This window comes from Rhincodon typus, chromosome 9, assembly GCF_021869965.1.
Source record: "Rhincodon typus isolate 14 chromosome 9, sRhiTyp1.1, whole genome shotgun sequence".
Classification (NCBI taxonomy): domain Eukaryota; kingdom Metazoa; phylum Chordata; class Chondrichthyes; order Orectolobiformes; family Rhincodontidae; genus Rhincodon; species Rhincodon typus.
The window spans coordinates 225,600-244,858 of NC_063340.1; the positions used below are offsets into that span (position 1 = coordinate 225,600).

The 19,259-nt window shown below is 40.6% G+C and overlaps 1 protein-coding gene across 4 annotated transcripts in view; it reads right to left on the reverse strand.

Annotated features, from left to right (window-relative positions):
* The window catches only part of LOC109917954 (dystrophin-like), a 333,913-nt gene that overhangs the window by 138,172 nt on the left and 176,482 nt on the right, over nucleotides 1-19,259 (reverse strand). For all 4 annotated transcript variants that reach the window (XM_048600638.1, XM_048600639.1, XM_048600636.1 and 1 more), the window contains exons 47-50: nucleotides 18,041-18,158; nucleotides 16,782-16,987; nucleotides 14,711-14,865; nucleotides 2,866-3,055 (exon numbers count right to left, since the gene is read on the reverse strand). In XM_048600638.1, the coding sequence (XP_048456595.1) occupies nucleotides 2,866-3,055; nucleotides 14,711-14,865; nucleotides 16,782-16,987; nucleotides 18,041-18,158 (669 nt within the window). The remainder of the gene's footprint in view (nucleotides 1-2,865; nucleotides 3,056-14,710; nucleotides 14,866-16,781; nucleotides 16,988-18,040; nucleotides 18,159-19,259) is intronic.

A 19,259-nucleotide genomic window follows, 5' to 3' on the forward strand; every position in this document is an offset into this window, starting at 1 on the left:
ATGCAGTTCTTTGCGTATTTCTAAAAGATGTAAAACTAAACTTGGAGGTGTTTTGGCAGTTTGAGGCAAAAGGATCTGAGATATTGAGGAGTGTGAAACTTTTGTGCGTAGGTGTCTAAACAGTTAGTACAGTGCTTGATTTCTCATAAACTGCTCTACTATCAACATGGAACAAAGGGACGAGAGAGTGAGAACGCTGTCATGAATGTTTAATATTTCTCTTACACTGCAACTCACATAATTCATGGCTGATTAATACATCCGCCCTGCACAGCATATATTAAAACTCACACAAAGGCTACATAAATATAGAGCAATTGAGTTTTTACAATGTTTTACAATAAAATTTAATGCTTTCTAGAGCAATAAATAATAGTGTATCGAACAGGTGTAACTTAAAATCCAGCATGGAGATTAATTTTGTGAAGGACCTCAATACAAGTGGTAAATTTCAAACTTCGAAGGATGTTCAAGTCTAAAGCAGTGGACTAAGGACAACATCATAATTTTTAAATTGTCACTTGTAATCTATTACTTATTATTTTCAATGTCAAATGCCTCAATTTCACTCAAACATAATATTATACTATGGACGTTGAAAGTCTGAAATAAAGACAGGATTTCCTTTGCGCTCTCTCATTCCGTCATACCAGCCTCCACATGTAAGAGATTATCCTCTACCATTTCCACTACCAAACACATCTGCCCGCCCTCTCCTCTTCTAGCATTTTGAAAGAACTATTCTCTCTATCGTATTACAGTCAACTCCTCTTTAAAATTTCTCCACCTCCTGGGCTCAAACATTCCTTCCTTGAGGAACTACAATTTAATTGCACCTTTTTCAGGTTAACATACTGGATTTGCTGCTCACATGGGGTCTCCATAAGCCCATAAAATATAGACCATTCAGTCTGCTCCGTCATTCAATCACAGGTGATATGTTTCTCAGCTCCATTCTCCTACATTCTTCTTGTAACCCTTGATCACCTTGCTAATCAAGAACCAAGATATCTCTGTCTTAAATAAATTCAAAGACTTGGCCTCTGCAGCCTTCTGTGGCAAATGGGTTCCAGAGATTCACCAGCCTCTGGCTGAAGAAATTCCTCCTCATCTCAGTTCTAAAGGGTCGTCCTTTCACTCTGAGGCTGTACCCTCAAATCCTAGTCTCTCCTACTCGCAGAACCAGCTTCTCCACAGCTGCTCTATCCAGAACTCTCAGTATTCTGAGAGTTTCAATTAGATCACCCCCTCATCATTCTCAACAAATATACATCCAGAGTTCTCAACTGCTGCTCATATGACAAGTCCTTCATCCCCGAATCATTCATGTAAACCTCTGCGGACTTCCTCCAAGGCCAGTTCATCCTTCCTTAGATATGAAGCACAAAACCGCTCAGAACATTCCAAATGCTGAATAGTGGCAGATCAATTGCAGATTGGGTGATTTATAGAAATTCTCTGTTCAGTCTGCAGCATGACCCTGAGCTTTCTTTACCTATCAACATATTCTCAGCCCTGGTCTCATGTCAATCTGTCATTGTCCACTTCGACTGTTCCGACAAAGCTCAGTATAAGCTTGAGGAACACATCTCAACTTTCAATAACTCAACATGGGCTTCAACAGTTTCAGATTATAACTACTGCTTCCACTTTTTCAAACAACAAGCACTGAATAGGATTCTGCTTTCTCATTTACCCATCTTTTGATTCTTTATCTGTTCCATTATCATACCTTTTTGTTTTGCGTCTTCATTGTTAACCATTTAATCACTCCTGCCTTCGAACCTAACACACACTTTCCTTTTGGTTCTTCGATTCCCTCATTCCCTGCCTTTGTCCTTGTTTAAATCCTGTCACATTTCTAAAATATTCAAGATCTGATGACAGGAACAAAAACAAAGTTGCTGGAAAAGCTCAGCAGGTCTGGCAGCATCTGTTAAGAAAAAAATCAGAGTTAACGTTTAGGGTCCAGCAACCCTTCCTCAGAACTGAGTAAGGATCTCCGGAACCGAATCATTAACTTTGATCTTTATTCACAGATGCTGCCATACCTGCTGAACTTTTCCAGCAACTTCTGTTTTTGTTTCTGAGTATGCTAGTCAAGTTAACTGGCTCAGATAGATATAAAACCATCTGGCTCCTCCAACTGATGAACACAGGTATTACACTGTGAAATGATCAAAGTCTGCTGTGTGTTATGAGGAAAAGACAGTTTAACTAGCTTCAGTCACATATATTTAAAGGATATTAACAGATACAAATATTTTCTCTGTTGAAAGCTGTCCTTCTTATTTATACAGAGTTCACACTATTTACAAATACTACACACTAATTCCTTGATGCAGTGAGTTGAAATCTGTCACTTCAACACTTGTGCAAATTTCCTACACTGGTAAATGATCTCATGCAGGTTATAAAACAGAACATTACTGCACTGAATTATAACCCAGGTTCCATTCTTAAATGCCAAAAGTTTAATTTCCTCCAAAATATACACTTGCTATAGATTTAGATCCCAACTAGTTAAGTGATAATTGAATTAATGTAGCAGACTAATCACAAATCTGAGATGTTCGACTCGCATCTCTCAAGGGTCATGCTATTATATTTTGGAACAGCAACCAAACATGCAAGGTGGGCAAAAAGAACATGAACCAATCAGATGTATTTTTAAAGTATTTTTAGAGGTCTCCTAATACTGTTTCCAAATGAATTTACTAAATTTAATCAACCCAGATGAAGTTAGTATCTGTAAAATCAGCCAGAAGATTAAAGTCAGAATCAAAAGCATACACATTCCAGTATTACTGAAAAGGCTGCTACAGATAATCAAATAAACAACTCTTTATCACATAGTGTACTTACTCGCAATCGGTGTTTGAGTTCCTTCACCTCAGCACTATCCTGCAGAAAGTCTTCTTTGTCAGCTGCATTAGCCAGGGTATCAACTGCACTTTCAGTATCCTGCAACCACCCGAGACATCCCTCTAACTCCTGCAGCAAGTTCTGTAGCTGCTTCAGTTCATTCTCCAGCTTTTCAACTCTCTCACTGGCTCTAAGGGAAGCAACAAGGACAACACAGAATATCAGAACAAATGGCATGACACTGACTGAAGAACAGGCGCAAAACAGAGAAATCATAAAAATATTACAATTCTCATTGAGAATCTGCAAGTTTAAATAATAATTAAAATTTCAAGCACCTTTGACTTGTGACAGAAACTATCACTAATTTTTTTCATACCAACTGGAATTAAATATCGGTTTTGACATTAGGTACACCCGTGTATTAAATCCCTTGTTACTTAGACTTGCCGCCATGTTCCTTACTCTGCCAGTTCTTAACCAGGCCTGTTCACTGTAATTCTACCATTTATGCAACATACAGTTCCACAATCTCTACTCCAATCTTTCCAACTGGAACCAACAATTCCCAATTCTGGGAATTACAGACCAGTCAGTCTTACTTCTGTGGTGGACAAATTATTGGAGAGGATTCTGAGAGATAGTATTTATGATTATTTGGAAAAGCACAGTTTGATTAGAAATAGTCAGCATGGCTTTGGGAAGGGCAGGTCATGCCTCACAAGCCTTATTGAATTCTTTGAGGATGCAACAAAACACATCGATGAAGGTAGAGCAGTGGATGTGGTGTATATGGAATTTAGCAAGATATTTCATAAGGTTCCACATGGTAAGCTCATTCAGAAAATAAGGAAGCAATTGGTTGTCTGGCTACAGAATTGGCTGTCCAATAGAAGATAGAGGGTGGTAGTAAATGGAAAGTATTCAGCCTGGAGCTCGGTGACCAGTGGTGTTCTGCAGGGATCTGTTCTGGGACCTCTGCTCTTTGTGATCTTCATAAATGGCTTTGATGAGGAAATGGAAGGGTGGGTTAGTAAGTTTGCCAATGACACAAAGGTTGATGGAGTTGTGGACAGCGTGGAGGGCTGTTGTAGGTTGCAGCAGGATGCAGAGCTGGGCAAAGAACTGGCAGATGGAATTCAACCCAGAAAAAAGTGTGAAGTGATTCATTTTGGAAGGTTGAATTGAATGCAGAACACAGGGTTAATGGCAGTGTGGAGAAACAGAGGGATCTTGGGGTCCACGTCCATAGATCCCTCAAAGTTGCCACCCAAGTTGATAAGGCTGTTAAGAAGGCTAATGCTGTGTTGGCTTTCATTGGCAGGAGGATCGAGTTTAAGAGCCGCGAGGTTATGCTGCAGCTCTATAAAACCCTAGTTAGTCCATACTTGGAATATTGTGTTCAGTTCTGGTCGCCTCATTATAGGAAGGATGTGGAAGCGTTAGAGAGGGTGCAGAGGAGATTTAGCAGGATGCTGCCTGGAATGGAGGGCAGATGTTATGAGGAAAGGTTGAGGGAGCTAGGGCTTTTCTCATTGGAGCGAAGAAGGATAAGAGGTGACTTGATAGAGATGTACAAGATGATGAAAGGCATAGGTAAAGTGTCATGGAGTCATAGAGATATACAGCACGGAAACAGACCCTTTGGTCCAACACGTCCATATTGACCAGATATCCTAAATAAATCTAGTCCATTACAGCATTACCTAAATCCCTCTCGACCCTTCCTACTCATATACCCATCCAGATGCCTTTTAAATGTTGTAATTGTACCAGCCTCCACCACTTCCCCTGGCAGCTCACTCCACACACGCACCACCCTCTGCATGAAAAGCCGCCCCCAGGTCGGCCAGAAACTTTTTCCTAGGGTGAAAATGACTATTACGAGGGGGCATAATTTTAAGGTGACTGGAGGAAGTTATAGGGGAGATGTCAGAGGTAGGTTCTTTACACAGAGAGTGATGGGTGCGTGGAATTCACTGCCAGAGGTGGCAGTAGAGTCAGATACGTTAGGGACATTTAATCCTGGATAGGCACGTGGATGACAGTAAAATGCAGGGTATGCAGGGTAGTTTGTTCTTAGAGTTGGGTAATAGGTCGGCACAACATCGTGGGCCGAAGGGCCTGTACTGTGCTGAACTGTTCTATGTTCTATGTTCTAACCACTGGCCTCCTAAGTAACATGCATGTAGCAAGGCAATCGCCATTTCCAAGGAACAGGAACCTAATCATCTCATCTTGATACCTGACACTACTGTGTTACGAAGTGGATAACTGAAATCGAAACACCCAGACAGGAGCACCTCACCCTATATAATCTGTTTAAAGCAGTGTGAAACGTGGTGTAAACTGCTTTTCCGCAACTTCTAGTTGTTAAATAAAATAAACCCCTGATACTCACTTTACAATCGACAAGTAATAATTTATTTCTCTAACAGTGAACCAACATAAATTATTAACAAACCAAAGAAGCGCCTAACTACTAACTATTCCCGAATAAAACAAGATTCTACTGGTATGCTGTTCCAATAAATACAATCCCCACTTCCATAAATAAAATTTTAAAAAAAGAATTTACTGTCCTGAAATTATAGCCAGGTTAAGGGTCTTCTGGAATGTTCTGTGCCTTCTCCGTCAAATATGCTGTCAGGAACCGCTTCTCCATCGAATTCTTATGTCAGGAATATTAATTAGTTGTGCCGTAGGTACCTTGGATTTAGATAGTACTTTCTCCAAAAATTAGAGAACTCTTTGAGAGCGAATGATTCTCTCGAGAGCTAAGAGCTGTTAACTCTTGCAGATGGCAGTTTGCTCTCCTGATTTTCCAACTGCTCTTTTCTTTTATACCCTTGATGACATATCAATTTCTTACAACAGGATTGGTCCGATGTTGTCAAAACCAGCAGATTTAAAGTTAACTGGTTTTTAGTCTCTCAGTGCCTGAATCAAATTGATTGGCTAAATCAAAATTTGTCTTGATAACAAAACAAAACTGCTGCTTGGCCTGCTAACTGTACAGCTTTTTGATACAAATGTTTCAATTAAAGTGCTTTCCCTGCACCTGCAAACCCACAAGCTGCTCTCCAATATCCTTTTTAAATTTCTAAACATAGAAAAAGTACATCGTCTTTTAAAGGGACCATGCACTGCTGCTCCCCCTTAGCATTTTACAAACACCAAATTCTAACTTCCTGCCTCCCAATCAACAAGCACGCTACCCAACTTTGCAATATCAACCCCGCTTAAGAAAAAAAAGAACCATTATTAAAAGATGGCTTCATTTTTTTTGCCTAAAACCTTAACTCCCTAATATTACTAGATTCATATCTCACTAATCTGGAGTTACCCATTTCATACTAATGCTTTTTACATTTAACACTGAACACTAACGTTTCTATCTTATATAAACATTTTTCTTTTAAACCTGCGATAATGCATTTCGATAATATTTTCACAACCCGCAACACGTACAATTTGTAAATTAAATGCTTATAACATGAGAGCACAGCAAAATATTCTGGTGCTCTTGTCCTTAAATCTTTCTTGAAACGTCAAAGGATTGTGATCAGTATACACAATCATCTCTGATACATTGTTTACAATGCAAATATTAAAATGTTGTAAGGCCATTACCAAACTCAATAACTTTTTTTAATGGTTGAATATTTTTCTGGTGGATATCAAGTCTTTTCTTAAAAAAAAAATTTGTCTTTCAATTCCACAATCATCCTCCTGTAACACAGTTCCAACATCTATTTTGCATGTGTCTTCAGTGACTTTAAAGGATTTCAAGAAATTTGGTGTAGCTAAAACTGGTGCGGTGGTTAATAGGGCTTTTAAATTCTCAAATGCCTCCTGGCATTGTTCTGTCGAGTGAAATTTCATGTTCTTTTTTAACATATCTGTCAGTGGTGCCACGACTCCATTAAAGTTTGGTACAAATTTATTGTAGAGCCCGTTCAGTCCTAAAAATCGTATCACTTCCTTCTTCGAGGAGGGTCTTAGAAATTCCTCAATGGCCTTTGTCTTCACGTTCTTCGGTGTCATCCGTCCATGTCTGATGTTATACCCTAAGGATGTCACTTCCACCTTTGTGAATTCTGTTTTTGCCAAGTTTATGACCAACTTTGCCTTCCATAATCTCTCAAAGAGCTCTGCCAAATGCTCTATGTGATCTTTCCACAAATGGCTGAAGAACGCTAAGTCACTTATGTAGACGGCACAATTAGTCAATCCTGCAACAACTCTGTTCATAAGTTTTTGAAAAGTGGCTGGTAGTTTTTTATTCCAAAGGGAATTACTTTAAATCGATATAGCCCATTTGGAGTTACAAAAGCAGAAACGTCTTTCATTCTCTCCAATAAAGGTACTTGCCAGTAACCATGAAATAAGTCCAACTGTATGATTTAAGTGGCTTGTCCTACTTTTTCCACACAGTCCTCCAGCCTTGGATTTGGTTACAAGTCAGGTTTAGTCACGGCACTGACCTTCCGATAATCCATGCAGAATCATCAGATGGTGAGTACCATCAGATTTGGGGACCAACATGATCAGCAAGGTTCACTCGCTGTGACTTGGCTCAATGATGTCTTCTTGGAAGCATTGCTTCCACTTCCTTCTGAACCTGCGTTGCTTTGACAGGATTAAGCCTGTAGGGGTGTTGTTTTATCGGAACAGCATTTCCTACTTCAACCTCATGTACTAGGGTATTCAACTCCCTCATTCTATTTCTATATATGTCCTCATAGCACTGTATCAAGTCATTCAATTCAGTTCTCTGTTCCTGTGTCAGATATCTCACGACCCTATCCCATTCTTTAAGGACTTCCTTATTATTCAATTTATTCTGAGGCACATCAAAATCCAAATCATCTGGATTTGATTCCTTACTCTGAGGGGCAGTAACTAATACCTGTTTCTCCGGTTCCCGTTCTTGTCATAGTAAGGTTTCAGCATATTCACATGACATACCCAATAAAGTTTTTTCTAATCTGGCATCTTTACCAAATAATTTACATGACTCAACTTCTTCTTAATCTGATAGGTCTCTCCATACCTTGCTCTGAAGGGATCTCCTACCATTGGTGACAACAGCAATACTTTATTCCCATGGGCAAACATAAGAATTTTAGATTTTTTATCTGCTTCTTGCTCTGCCACCTTCAAATGTTGTCTAGCTAATTCACCTACTCTGTTTAATCTTTCTCTCATCTCAGATACATAATCCAACTGTGAGATCTCTGACTTCAGATCTATCAACTTTTCCTTAACTAATTTTAAAAGCCCTCTTACTTCATATCCGAATATCAATTCAAATGGAGTAAAGTGAGTCGATTCATTTGAAGCATTTCTAATAGCATAAAATATAAACAGGATACCTTTATCCCAATCATTTGGGTAATCCTGGCAATAAGTCCTCAAAACTGTCTTTAGGGTCTAATGCCACCTTGCCACCTTACCACCTCCCTGGGATTCAGGATGGTACACACTTGATGTAATGTGTTTAATGCCTAAACTATCCACAACCTCTTTAAATAGTTTGACAGTAAAATTGGACCCTTGAACTCACTGAATCTCCCCGGATAAAGAAAACAAGCAACTCCTCCACAATTTTTTTTTGCCTTGACATTCCATAATGGAATTGCCTCCGGAAATCTGGTAAACACATCATGTTGAGCAAATACTGGTTCCCACTTTTGGTTTTAGGGAGGGGACCTACACAATCAATTATAACCCACGTAAAAGGTTCTTCAAATGTGGAAATTGGCATCAAAGGTGCTGGTTTTATCACTGTGTCTTTCCTACATCTGACACGTACAACATGTGTGGCAAAATTCAACCATATCTTTATGCAATGCAGGTCAATAAAAATGTTTCTATATCTTAGCCTGAGTCTTCCTCACTCCTAGATGACCTCCAACAGGTAATTTGTCTGCTACGCACCATAATTCCTGTCTATATTCTACCGGCAACACAATCTGGTGAACTTCCGCCCATTTCTCATCTGCACTAACCGGCCAAGATCTCCATTTCTGCCTTAAGATTTTATCCTTAAGGTAATAACATTCTGGAATACACTCTGATTCCTTTTCAGTAGGCTTTATGATATAAATCCTTTATCACCTCATCGTTTTGATGTAACTCCATTAACTTCTCAAAACTAAACACCTCTGCCTATCCTATACCTACTTAGGTTTTTCCTTTACCACTTCATCAAACACTGTGTAAACAAACTGGACCTCAACTCCTTCATCTTTCTGTTTTGTTTTCCCTTCTTGTTTTAACTTATGACTATGGGATCTTGTCACCGCACAGTCTGGAAAAAGACTTCCCCAGTCTTAATTGGACTTTCTAGCTTCATCTTACACGGGGAACACATTCTCTCTCCATTTAATCCACAGATTACTACTCTCTTCGGGTAATATTTCAGAAGATTTTCATCTCTTACTATTAGAGACTGACCGGCTCCGATATCTCTCAATATTTTAACTTCTTGACCAACTCCCCTTGTTATACCTGAGCAAACTTTACCCAAACGCCCTCAATAGCATCTCTCGCGTCTCCCGCACCTCAGCCCTCACACCCCCTCCCCGCAATAACAACAAAGACAGAATTCCCCTTGTCATAGAATAGAATCATAGAATCCCTACAGTGTGGAAACAGGCCCTTCGGCCTAACAAGTCCACACCAACCCATCTCCCTATAACCCACCTAACCTACACATCTCTGAACAGTACGCCAATTTAGCATGGCCAATTCACCCTAGCCTGTACATCTTTGGACTGTGGGAGGAAACCGGACTACCCGGAGGAAACCCACGCAGACACGGGGAGAATGTGCAAACTCCACACTGACAGTCGCCCGAGGGTGAAATTGAACCCAGGTCCCTGGCGCTGTGAGGCTGCAGTGCTAACCACTGAGCCACCATGCCGTCCTCACGTATCACCCCATCAACCTCCGGATTCAACACATCATTCTCCGCCACTTCCGTCACCTGCAATCTGACCCCACTAACAAGGATATATTTGCCTGCCCACCCTTATTTGCCTTCCAGAGGGACCACTCTCTCTGCGACTCCGTCCGCTCCGCACTCCCCACTAGCCCCACCACCCCCAGCACCTTTCCCTGCAACCGCAGGAAGGGCTACACCTGCCCCTATACCTCCCCCCTCACCTCAATCCCAGGCCACAAGAAAACCCTCCACATTAAACAGATGTTTTCACCTGCACATCCGCTACTGTGGTCTATTGTATCCGCTGTTCCCGCTGTGGCCTCCTCTACATCGGGGAAACCAAGTGGAGGCTTGGAGACCGCTTTGTGGAACACCTACGCTCGGTTCGTGACAAGCGAGAACACCTCCCAGTCACGAACCATTTCAACTCCCCCTCCCACTCTTTGGACGACATGTCCATCCTGGGCCGCCTCCATTGCCACAACGACACCACCCAAAGGCTGGAGGAACAGCACCTCATATTCTGCCTGGGAACCCTGCAGCCCAATGTTCTTAATGTGGACTTTACAAGCTTCAAAATCTCCCCACCCCCGACCTCATCCCAAGACCAGCCCATCTTGTCCCTGCCTCCTTGACCTGTCCGTCTTCCCTCCCACCTCACTGACCAACCCACATCCCAACTCCTTACCTACAATCACCTGTACTGGCTTCATCCCTGCCTCCTTGACCTGTCCGTCTTCTCTCCACCTATCTGCTCCTCTATCCACCTTCTATCATTACCTCCCCCTCCTCTCTCTTTATTTCAGAGCCCCCTTCCCCTCCCCCGGGAGTCCAGACTCAAAACGTCAGCTTTCCTGCTCCTCTGATACTGCCTGGCCTGCTGTGTTCATCCAGCTCGACACCTTGTTAACTTAGACTCCAGCATCAGCAGTTCCGACTATCTCTAACTCTTTGAAAAGATTGGGTGCTATCTTACTATCCAGCCCAATACAAGGCTATACACTCTCCTGCAGCTCCTCAACTTCTTTTGGGATTTCCTTCACTACCTCAACTAATCCCACTGGTTTAAATTCTTTTACCACATCCTTTTCTCCCAGTGCCTCTCTTAAGCCACCGGCACTGTGACATTGTGTGTCCCACTTTATTGTAGTGAATACACTTGAGGTCTTTCACCTCTTTTTCAGCTTCTTGGGTTTCTTTTTTCACATGTGGAAAACTGTCCCCAGTGTGATCTACCTTTTGTTTTTCATTGAAGGATCTCCCTCTTTCCCAATTTCTATCCTTCATTGAATGAAATTGCTGTCGGAAGCTAGATTTCAATTTCTGCACTAATGAGTTTTCATCCGTCATTTTGGCAGCTCTTCTCGCTGTTTTAAATTTCTGTTCCTCAACATGAGTTCTTATCATTTCTGGAAGTGAGTTTTTAAACTCTTCCAGCAAAATAAATCTCTAAGAGCTTCATATGTCTTTTCTATCTTTAATCTATCTCATCCATCTATCGAAGTTGCTCTGTTTAATTCTTTCAAATGCGATACAAGTGTGGCCCGGTTCCTTTCTTGCATTTCTGAACCATTGTTTATATGTTTCTGATACCAATTCTCTGATATACTTAAATGCCTACCTAACTCCGTTACAAGTTCAGCTTACTTCTTATCCCTAAGCCCAATTCTAGCCTGTCTGCTAATTCTAAAAGTGCCCCTTTCTCTGTCTTTCTAAACTTCCTTGACAAATTTGGGAAGCATCTTTGATGGCTAAAACCTCTTTCGCAATGTTAAGAGCAATTTCCCCACTGTTGATTTAACCAACAACAAGCAACCAAAATTAAACAGATTTTCCACTTCTCAGCTGAGTTTTATTTAAAGATCTAGGACACTAGTCCACAAGCCTGTTTAAATCTGCTGGGAGGCATGGTGGCTCAGTGGTTAGCACTGCTGTCTCACAGCACGAGGGACCTGGGTTCGATTCCACCCTTGGGCGACTGCTTGTGTGGAGTTTGCACATTCTCCCCGTGTCTGCGTGGGGTTCCTCCGGGTGCTCCGGTTTCCTCCCACAGTCCAAAGATGCGCAGGTTAGGTGGATTGGACATACTAAATTGCCCATAGTGTTCAGGGATGTTTAGGTTAGGGGGCTGGGTCTGGGTGGGATGTTCTAAGGGTCGGTGTGGACTTATTGGGCCGAAGGGCCTGTTTCCACACTGTAGGGATTCTATGATTCTAAGACCTTTTGTACCCTAAATCTGTCCAAATCCATCCAAATCCTGGATGAGTCCCCAGTCTGTTACAAAGTGGAGGTTGACACCCCCCCCACTAATAAGTAAAACTGAAACACCTAGGGAGGAGCACCTCACCCTATATAATCTGTTAAAAGCAGTGTGAAAAGTGGTGTAAACTGCTTTTCCGCAACTTCTAGTGGTTACATAAAATAAACCCCTGACACTCACTTTCCAATCTCACTTTACTTTAACAATTTATTTCTCTAACTCTAACAGTGAACAAACTAACTAAATTATTAACAAACCGAATAAACCCCTAACTACTAACTATTCCCAAATAAAACAAGATTCTACTGGTATGCTGTTGAATAAATACAACTTCCACTTATATAAATAAAATTTAAAAGAAGAATTTAGTCTCTCAAAATTACAGACAGGTTACGTGTCTTCCGGAATGTTCTGGGTCTTCTCCGACCAACTCTTCTGTCAGGACGCCTTCTCTGTCGAATTCTTTTGTCAGAAACATTAACTACTTGTGTCATAGATACCTTTCATATAGATGGTGCTTTCTCCAAAAATTAGAGAAGTCTTTGAGAGCGGGTGATTCTCTCCTGAGAGCTGAGAGGTGTTAACTCTTGCAGATGGCAGTGCGCTTTCCTGATTTTCCAACTGCCCTCTCCTTTTATACCCTTGATGACATATTAATTTCTTACAATAGGATTGGTCCCATGTTGTCAAAACCAGCAGATTTAAATTTAATTGATTTTTAGTCTCTAAGTGTCTGATTCAAATTAATTGACTAAATTCAAAACTTGTTGTCTTGATAACAAAACAAAACTGGTGCTTGGTCTGCTAACTGTACAGCTTTTTGATACAAATGTTTCAATTTGAGTGTTTTCTCTGCACCTGCAAACCCACAAGCTGCTCATAGACATCCTTTTTAAATCACTAAGCATGGAAAAAGCACATCATCTTTTAAAGGGACCACACACTGATTTTCCCCCTTTACATTTTACAAAAACCAATTCTAACTCCCTGCCTCCCAATCCACGAGCATGCTAGCCAACTTCGCAATAATTGTAATCACTGAAACCTCACTATTAACATCTGAAGGGCTAGGCCCAGTCATATGAATACCAGGGTTATAAAAGCATGTCAAGGATTAGGAATTCTGCAATGGGTAATTCATCACATGAATCCAGATCCTGCCCACAATCTACAAGAACATGATTAAGCATTGTGTGTGAATTTACACATCATACTGTATATGCTGCCACCAATACCTGTGAGGTATTTTTCACTCCAGATTCCATGGGGTCTAGTGTAGATGAGGACAGCCACTTCTGGTCCAACTAGAAGAGACTTTCTTGCAAGATATAGTTTCTCACATCTCCCCCAATTATTAAATGTCACAATGATATGGTATACAAATAGTTATTTGTTAGCACTGTTCTTGAGCATTGCTGTAAACAGATGTTTTTTGTCGAGGCTTCTCCTCTTGCCCTCATTGGCGCTATTTGCAAGAATAGCGAGGCAAAGAGAAAATAACATACTGTACAACAGGGCAGCGCAGATTGGTTGTCAAGTGGACTCTATGTGGTACAGGCATTACCATATCGAATACACCAGTTTGATGGTAATTGACAGTTAACTAAGTTATTTAAATTTTAAAACAGGCAGTTCGACTCTGATTAATCAAGACATTGTCCTGAGAAATAAAACAGACCATGGTTGTCACCTATTTTGTTGACTGAAATGAATGTAGTGCATGTAGGTTTCCAACTGCAAAGAACAGGATCCTGTGTGTTAGTAAATGTAGCTTCCAGTATGTGCAAGCCTGCCTGAGGATCCTAAATCGGCTTTCAGCATAATTCTTTGCAATTTCAGGATCATTTAGCAAATGCAATAGAGCGAGATTTTATGACAATCTGACAGCTATATGGCAATTTTTACTGGTACACCTATTTAGCTCCATATTTTGTTTTTAACTGAATTCAAATTCTCCACTGACCAAGTGGGAACTAAACTCCAAAGCTGGATTATTGGCCCAGACCTCAGAATTACTACTGCCTGTATCATAACCACTATACGAGTGCATCCTTCCCAAATGTACTGCACCTTGCAGTGAAAAGATTCATGTCCACAGATACATTTATAGTAACAAAAACAAAGTTGCTGGTAAAGCCCAGCAGGTCTGGCAGCATCTCTGAACGAAAAAACAGAGTTAACGTTTCGGGTCCGGTGACCCTTCCTCAGAACAGTTCTGAGGAAGGGTCACCGGTTCCTGAAACGTTAACTCTGTTATTTCCTTCACAGATACTGCCAGATCTGCTGGGCTTTTCCAGCAACTTTGTTTTTGTTTCCGATTTACAGCATCCGCAGTTATTTCGGTTTTTATTTTACATTTATAGTAATTTGTGTTTTAACTGCATTACAGAACAACTGAGAAAAGACCAGGTGAAAAGAAATTCCTGATCAGCCAGTTCACGGATAGTAACACAGTTGGATAGTATTGTAGCTTCACATTCAAGGACCAACCTGTCAATTAGCTCTCTCAGGCAAAAAAGCACAGGGAAAAACAATTAGTTGAAGGCAGAGAAAATAACTGGGTAAAGATGAAATATCTAAACTATACACACACACAAAATTTGATCCTGGTCTGCCAAATCATCTCATCTCACCTTTGATTGATATTATTCCAGGATGTATTAATGCTGTCTGTAACCTCTTTCACCTTCCGAGTATCATCTGCTGCATACTCCCGGAGAAGTTTACTGGATAAGTCTTTGAATGCAGCCACTGTAAACTGCCCTTTGTGTAATTCTTGTAAGAATTGCTGAAAAAGAGTAGTACAAGACACAGATACAGTTTGATCCAAAGCACAAACATGCTTAGAATTATGTCTATATTGTCCTCCCTGTACTACCACTTCTCTCTCAGATATATGTTATAGCTACGATTGCAATTCTTAACTAATTTCTGCTCACTCAGAAAGGGAAACAATATTCAAAAAGAGTAACATTTTGCACTTTTCCTAAGACGGAACAGTCTTCTGGGCACTAGTCACAACTGTCATTCACTCAATCATCGCGTGACATACATTAATCTGAACATTTATCAGTGTCCTGGGGGAGTGGGGAGGAAGGCAATTTCCTCAGTGAGCTGAGTATAACAAAATTGTTAACCAATATATAAAATCATGTTTGCAAGTTAATTACAAAGGGTTAAAGAATGAAGCAAACCATAATCAGCTTTTGCACCAAATTCAACTCTTCGTTTATCCCAAATGAGAACTACAGTTCTATTCAGCAATATTTTATAAGCAATGACCTTTGTACAATAAATAACACAAATGCACAAGATCACTAATCAAACTGTCAATGTTATATTCTAGTTATCAATGTTTCAAGGAGATTAATATACAGTCTCGAAAGAACACCACAGTATGGCCTTGGGGCAGTTAGCCACGCTTTTCATAACATCACAGAAGCAAACAGCAGAAAATATTTTCCATTTGTTTTAATAATTTAATAATCTGCTAACTACCTTCACAACCAGAATCAGCAACACATGTGGGGACCAAAATTATTGAAATTCTATCAGTTTGTGCAGTTCAACAAAAAGTTGCTCCATCAGACTAATAGCTTATTGCAGGGATTAATAGGTGGCGATTGTAGCTGTGATCCACTTCCATCGTTAGGAGTCTGTGAAACATTACTCGAAGGACTTCGATCTTCTCACATAACATGTGGCTCAACCACTGCAATGTAGATGAATTAGTATGAAATGGGCAGAGTGCTCCTTTGCTCTCTTCATATTCTTGGTACATACTGCTGTTTGAACTGATCCAAAACGTGTTGTAGCAGTAGAAATGAGAGTTTAATTTGGTATTTGGTTTGATGAATAGAATTTGAACATTTTAATCATTTCAAAATAAATATCACAAAATTGCTACAGCACAGGAGGGCTATTTGAACAACTGTGTGCGCATAGGCTCTCTGAATGAGTATTTCCCTTAGCATCAATTCTCCTACCTTCTCCATGTTACCCCAAACAATGCTCCTTTTTAGTCTATTTCCCTTTTGAAACCAATGAGTGAACCTGCTTCCACCACAATCTCAGACAGTACATTCCAGACACTAACCACCCAAGTGAATCTGCCTCCACCACACTTTCAGATACTGCATTCCAGACCCTAACTACTCAAGTGATTCTGCCTCCACCACACCAACAGATAGATCATTCCAGACCCTAACAACATTAACCTAGTTTACATTGCAGGGAGGATTTCCAGTAATACTCTCACTATGGAGGGCAGCTCTGGAGTTAGAAGTTACCAGCTGAAAACAAAGTAGAATAAAAGTAAACCTTTGGGAATTAAGAATAATTTTGGACTGATTCTGGAAGAATTAAATGTCTACTTTAAGGACAATGCAATATTTACCTGATGGTAGTTATTTCCATGTGCTATTTCCTTGTGTTAAAAGTTTTGTTTTATGTTTTGAAGTATCAGTTGTCTACAAATGTTTAGTCACCAGTGCTTTTAGTCTGTTACAAGAAATTTGTTAAATGTAAAATCTTGTACCATTCATCCAGCAATTAACTATAAAAGTTATCAGTCTCCACAGGGTTCATAACACAGTCTACAGTGGTCAAGATGCTCCCTCTGCTGACAGACTCTTGAAATTTACAATATACCACATTATGTGACTCAGTCAATTAACCACTTCACAATGAAGGCCAACAAGTTACCTTGCTTTCTGCCAGCTGTGGGGCAAGTGGCTCTGAAGTGACATGAAGCACATTCTGCAGGCGGATTTCACTCTGACCGACCATTCGTTCAGTTGCCTGCAAGTCCTCTTCCCATTGTATGCTGTCACTGAGCAACTCTTCCAGCTGTTGCTGCCGCGCCTCCAATCCGTGCTGTGTGTTGTCCCATTGGTTTTGCACCCTCACCACTGCATAGAAACATCAAAAGGAGGTAAGTACATACAGGAAGTTGAAATACTGCATTTAAAAGCACATTGTCACTAATCACTACTGCCATTCTCGTGTGATTGATGCTACAAAAAAAAACTTTCTTAAACCGGCAAACAACAAACTTAGAAACATACATGATCCCTGAAGGGTTTTGGTAGGGCAGATTTGGGCAGATGATTCCTGTCGTGGATAAATATAGAACTACAGGTCCAAAAACAAAGTTGCTGGAAAAGCTCAGCAGGTCTGGCAGCATCTGTGAAGGCAAAAAAGAGTTAACATTTCAGGTCCGGTGACTCTTCCTCAGAGCTGAGGAAGGGTCACCGGACCTGAAACATTAACTCTGTTTTTTCCTTCACAGATACTGCCAGATCTGCTGAGCTTTTCCAGCAACTTTGTTTTTGTTCCTGATTTACAGCGTCCGCAGTTCTTTCGGTTAGAACGAGAGGTCACTGTTTAAAAACCAGATATCATCCATTTAAAACAGAGATGAAGCAAAAAAAAACAAAGAGTTACGAGTCTTTGGAACTCTCTTCCTGATAGGAAGTGGAAGCAGAATCCTCAAATATTTCCAATCAGAGGAAGACAGATTCTTGATTACTAAGCAGTTGAAAGATTATCAGGGGTAGGCAGGAATGAGGATTTGAGGTTGCAAAAAGATCAGCTATGATCTTACTGAATGGTGAAGCTAGACTGAGGGGCTGAATGGCCGACGCCAGCTCCGAGATCATACATAAACCCAGTTTGGGAACATGATAGTAATCTGACCTACACTCATTCACTGCTTTGTTATTTTAGTTCCCTTGTATCAGCGTTATACAACTTTTAGCACCAAAGTCAAGCATGCCTTCACTTCCGGAAGCTGCAATGCCTGGATCTCCGTACATCTTCTAACAGGTATCATGTAGATAATTGCTATCAAACAGCTGAAGCATATCATATTTTTCAAACCACCAGGTAACAATGCTGCAATCATTTCAAACACAATTTCCGGTTTCATATTTTACAGTTATTTGTGGAGGAACTTCACTTACATCGTTCAGTAATTGAAGCTCGCTCCTCCAGGTCACCCGTTTTATTTTTCAGGTTCTGAGCCAGAGTAAAAATAGCATCGAGCTGTGGTCGTCGCTGCTCCAAATCGTTCTTTGTAGTCTGTTTTCAAAGAATTTGATGCATGAACATGGACAAAAATCAAACTGTACTGAATTATAGACTCAATCAAATTGACTGCAACCATCCTTTAACATGACAATGTTGCTGAATATGTAACAAATAGTTACATGTGGTGAATATGTACAAAGGAAACAAAATTAGTACTGAAGATTAAAACTCAGGAAAGTCAGAAGTCAGAAATTAGAAGTTAGCGTTGAACAGATAAGACCAGCACAAAAGGTTTAAACCTTCTATCAGTGCTGGATCTCAAAATATCTTCATACAATGCAGTGGCTGCAGATTTCTCTGTGGCTCCCAACAAAGAATCTTCCATATCACTACAGTGGTATTTAGAAAACTGCAGAAAAACTACCAAGTAGGTCTCCAGGAGTGGGGCAAGTGTGTGGCAGGATTTGGAGATGAACAATATTCTGTATACCATTTAAACAGTTATATCATCCTGCCAAATACCACTCACACAGTGGAGACTGCTGTAAACAAAACACACCAGACTTGAGTTTAACTAATCTAATCCTCTGCTATCATTCCTACTCCAAATCATTAGCAGTCTCCATCTATCACCAACCTGTATCACAACTAAACTCTACACTGCTCTGTGTTGTTGCTAAATCCTCCACAGTTCTGCTCATCTCTAACAAGTCTCTTTCATGTAGTCCATCAACTTCCCAAAATGTCTATAACTCAATCATCTCCCAGATCATCTTCCACTGATTGGTCTTTCTCTGTTAGAATCTGGAAATCCGGTTCATGGATAATGCTGGAGTTCACATTTACTCAATCTTATGTTTATTCACAGAGTCAAACATGATACCCATATATTGCTAGAACTGGATAACACAGTTGAAAAATCAGGGATAGTAAGAACTGCCAATACTGGAGTCAGAGATAACACAGTGTGGAGCTGGAGGAACACAGCAGGCCAGGCAGCATCAGAGGAGCAGGAAAGCTGATGTTTCGGATGGGGACCTTTTTGAAGAAGAGTCCTGACCCAAAACATCAGCTTTCCTGCACCTCTGATGTTGCCTGGCCTGCGGTGTTCATCCAGCTCCACACTGTGTTATCTCAGATTCCAGCATCGGC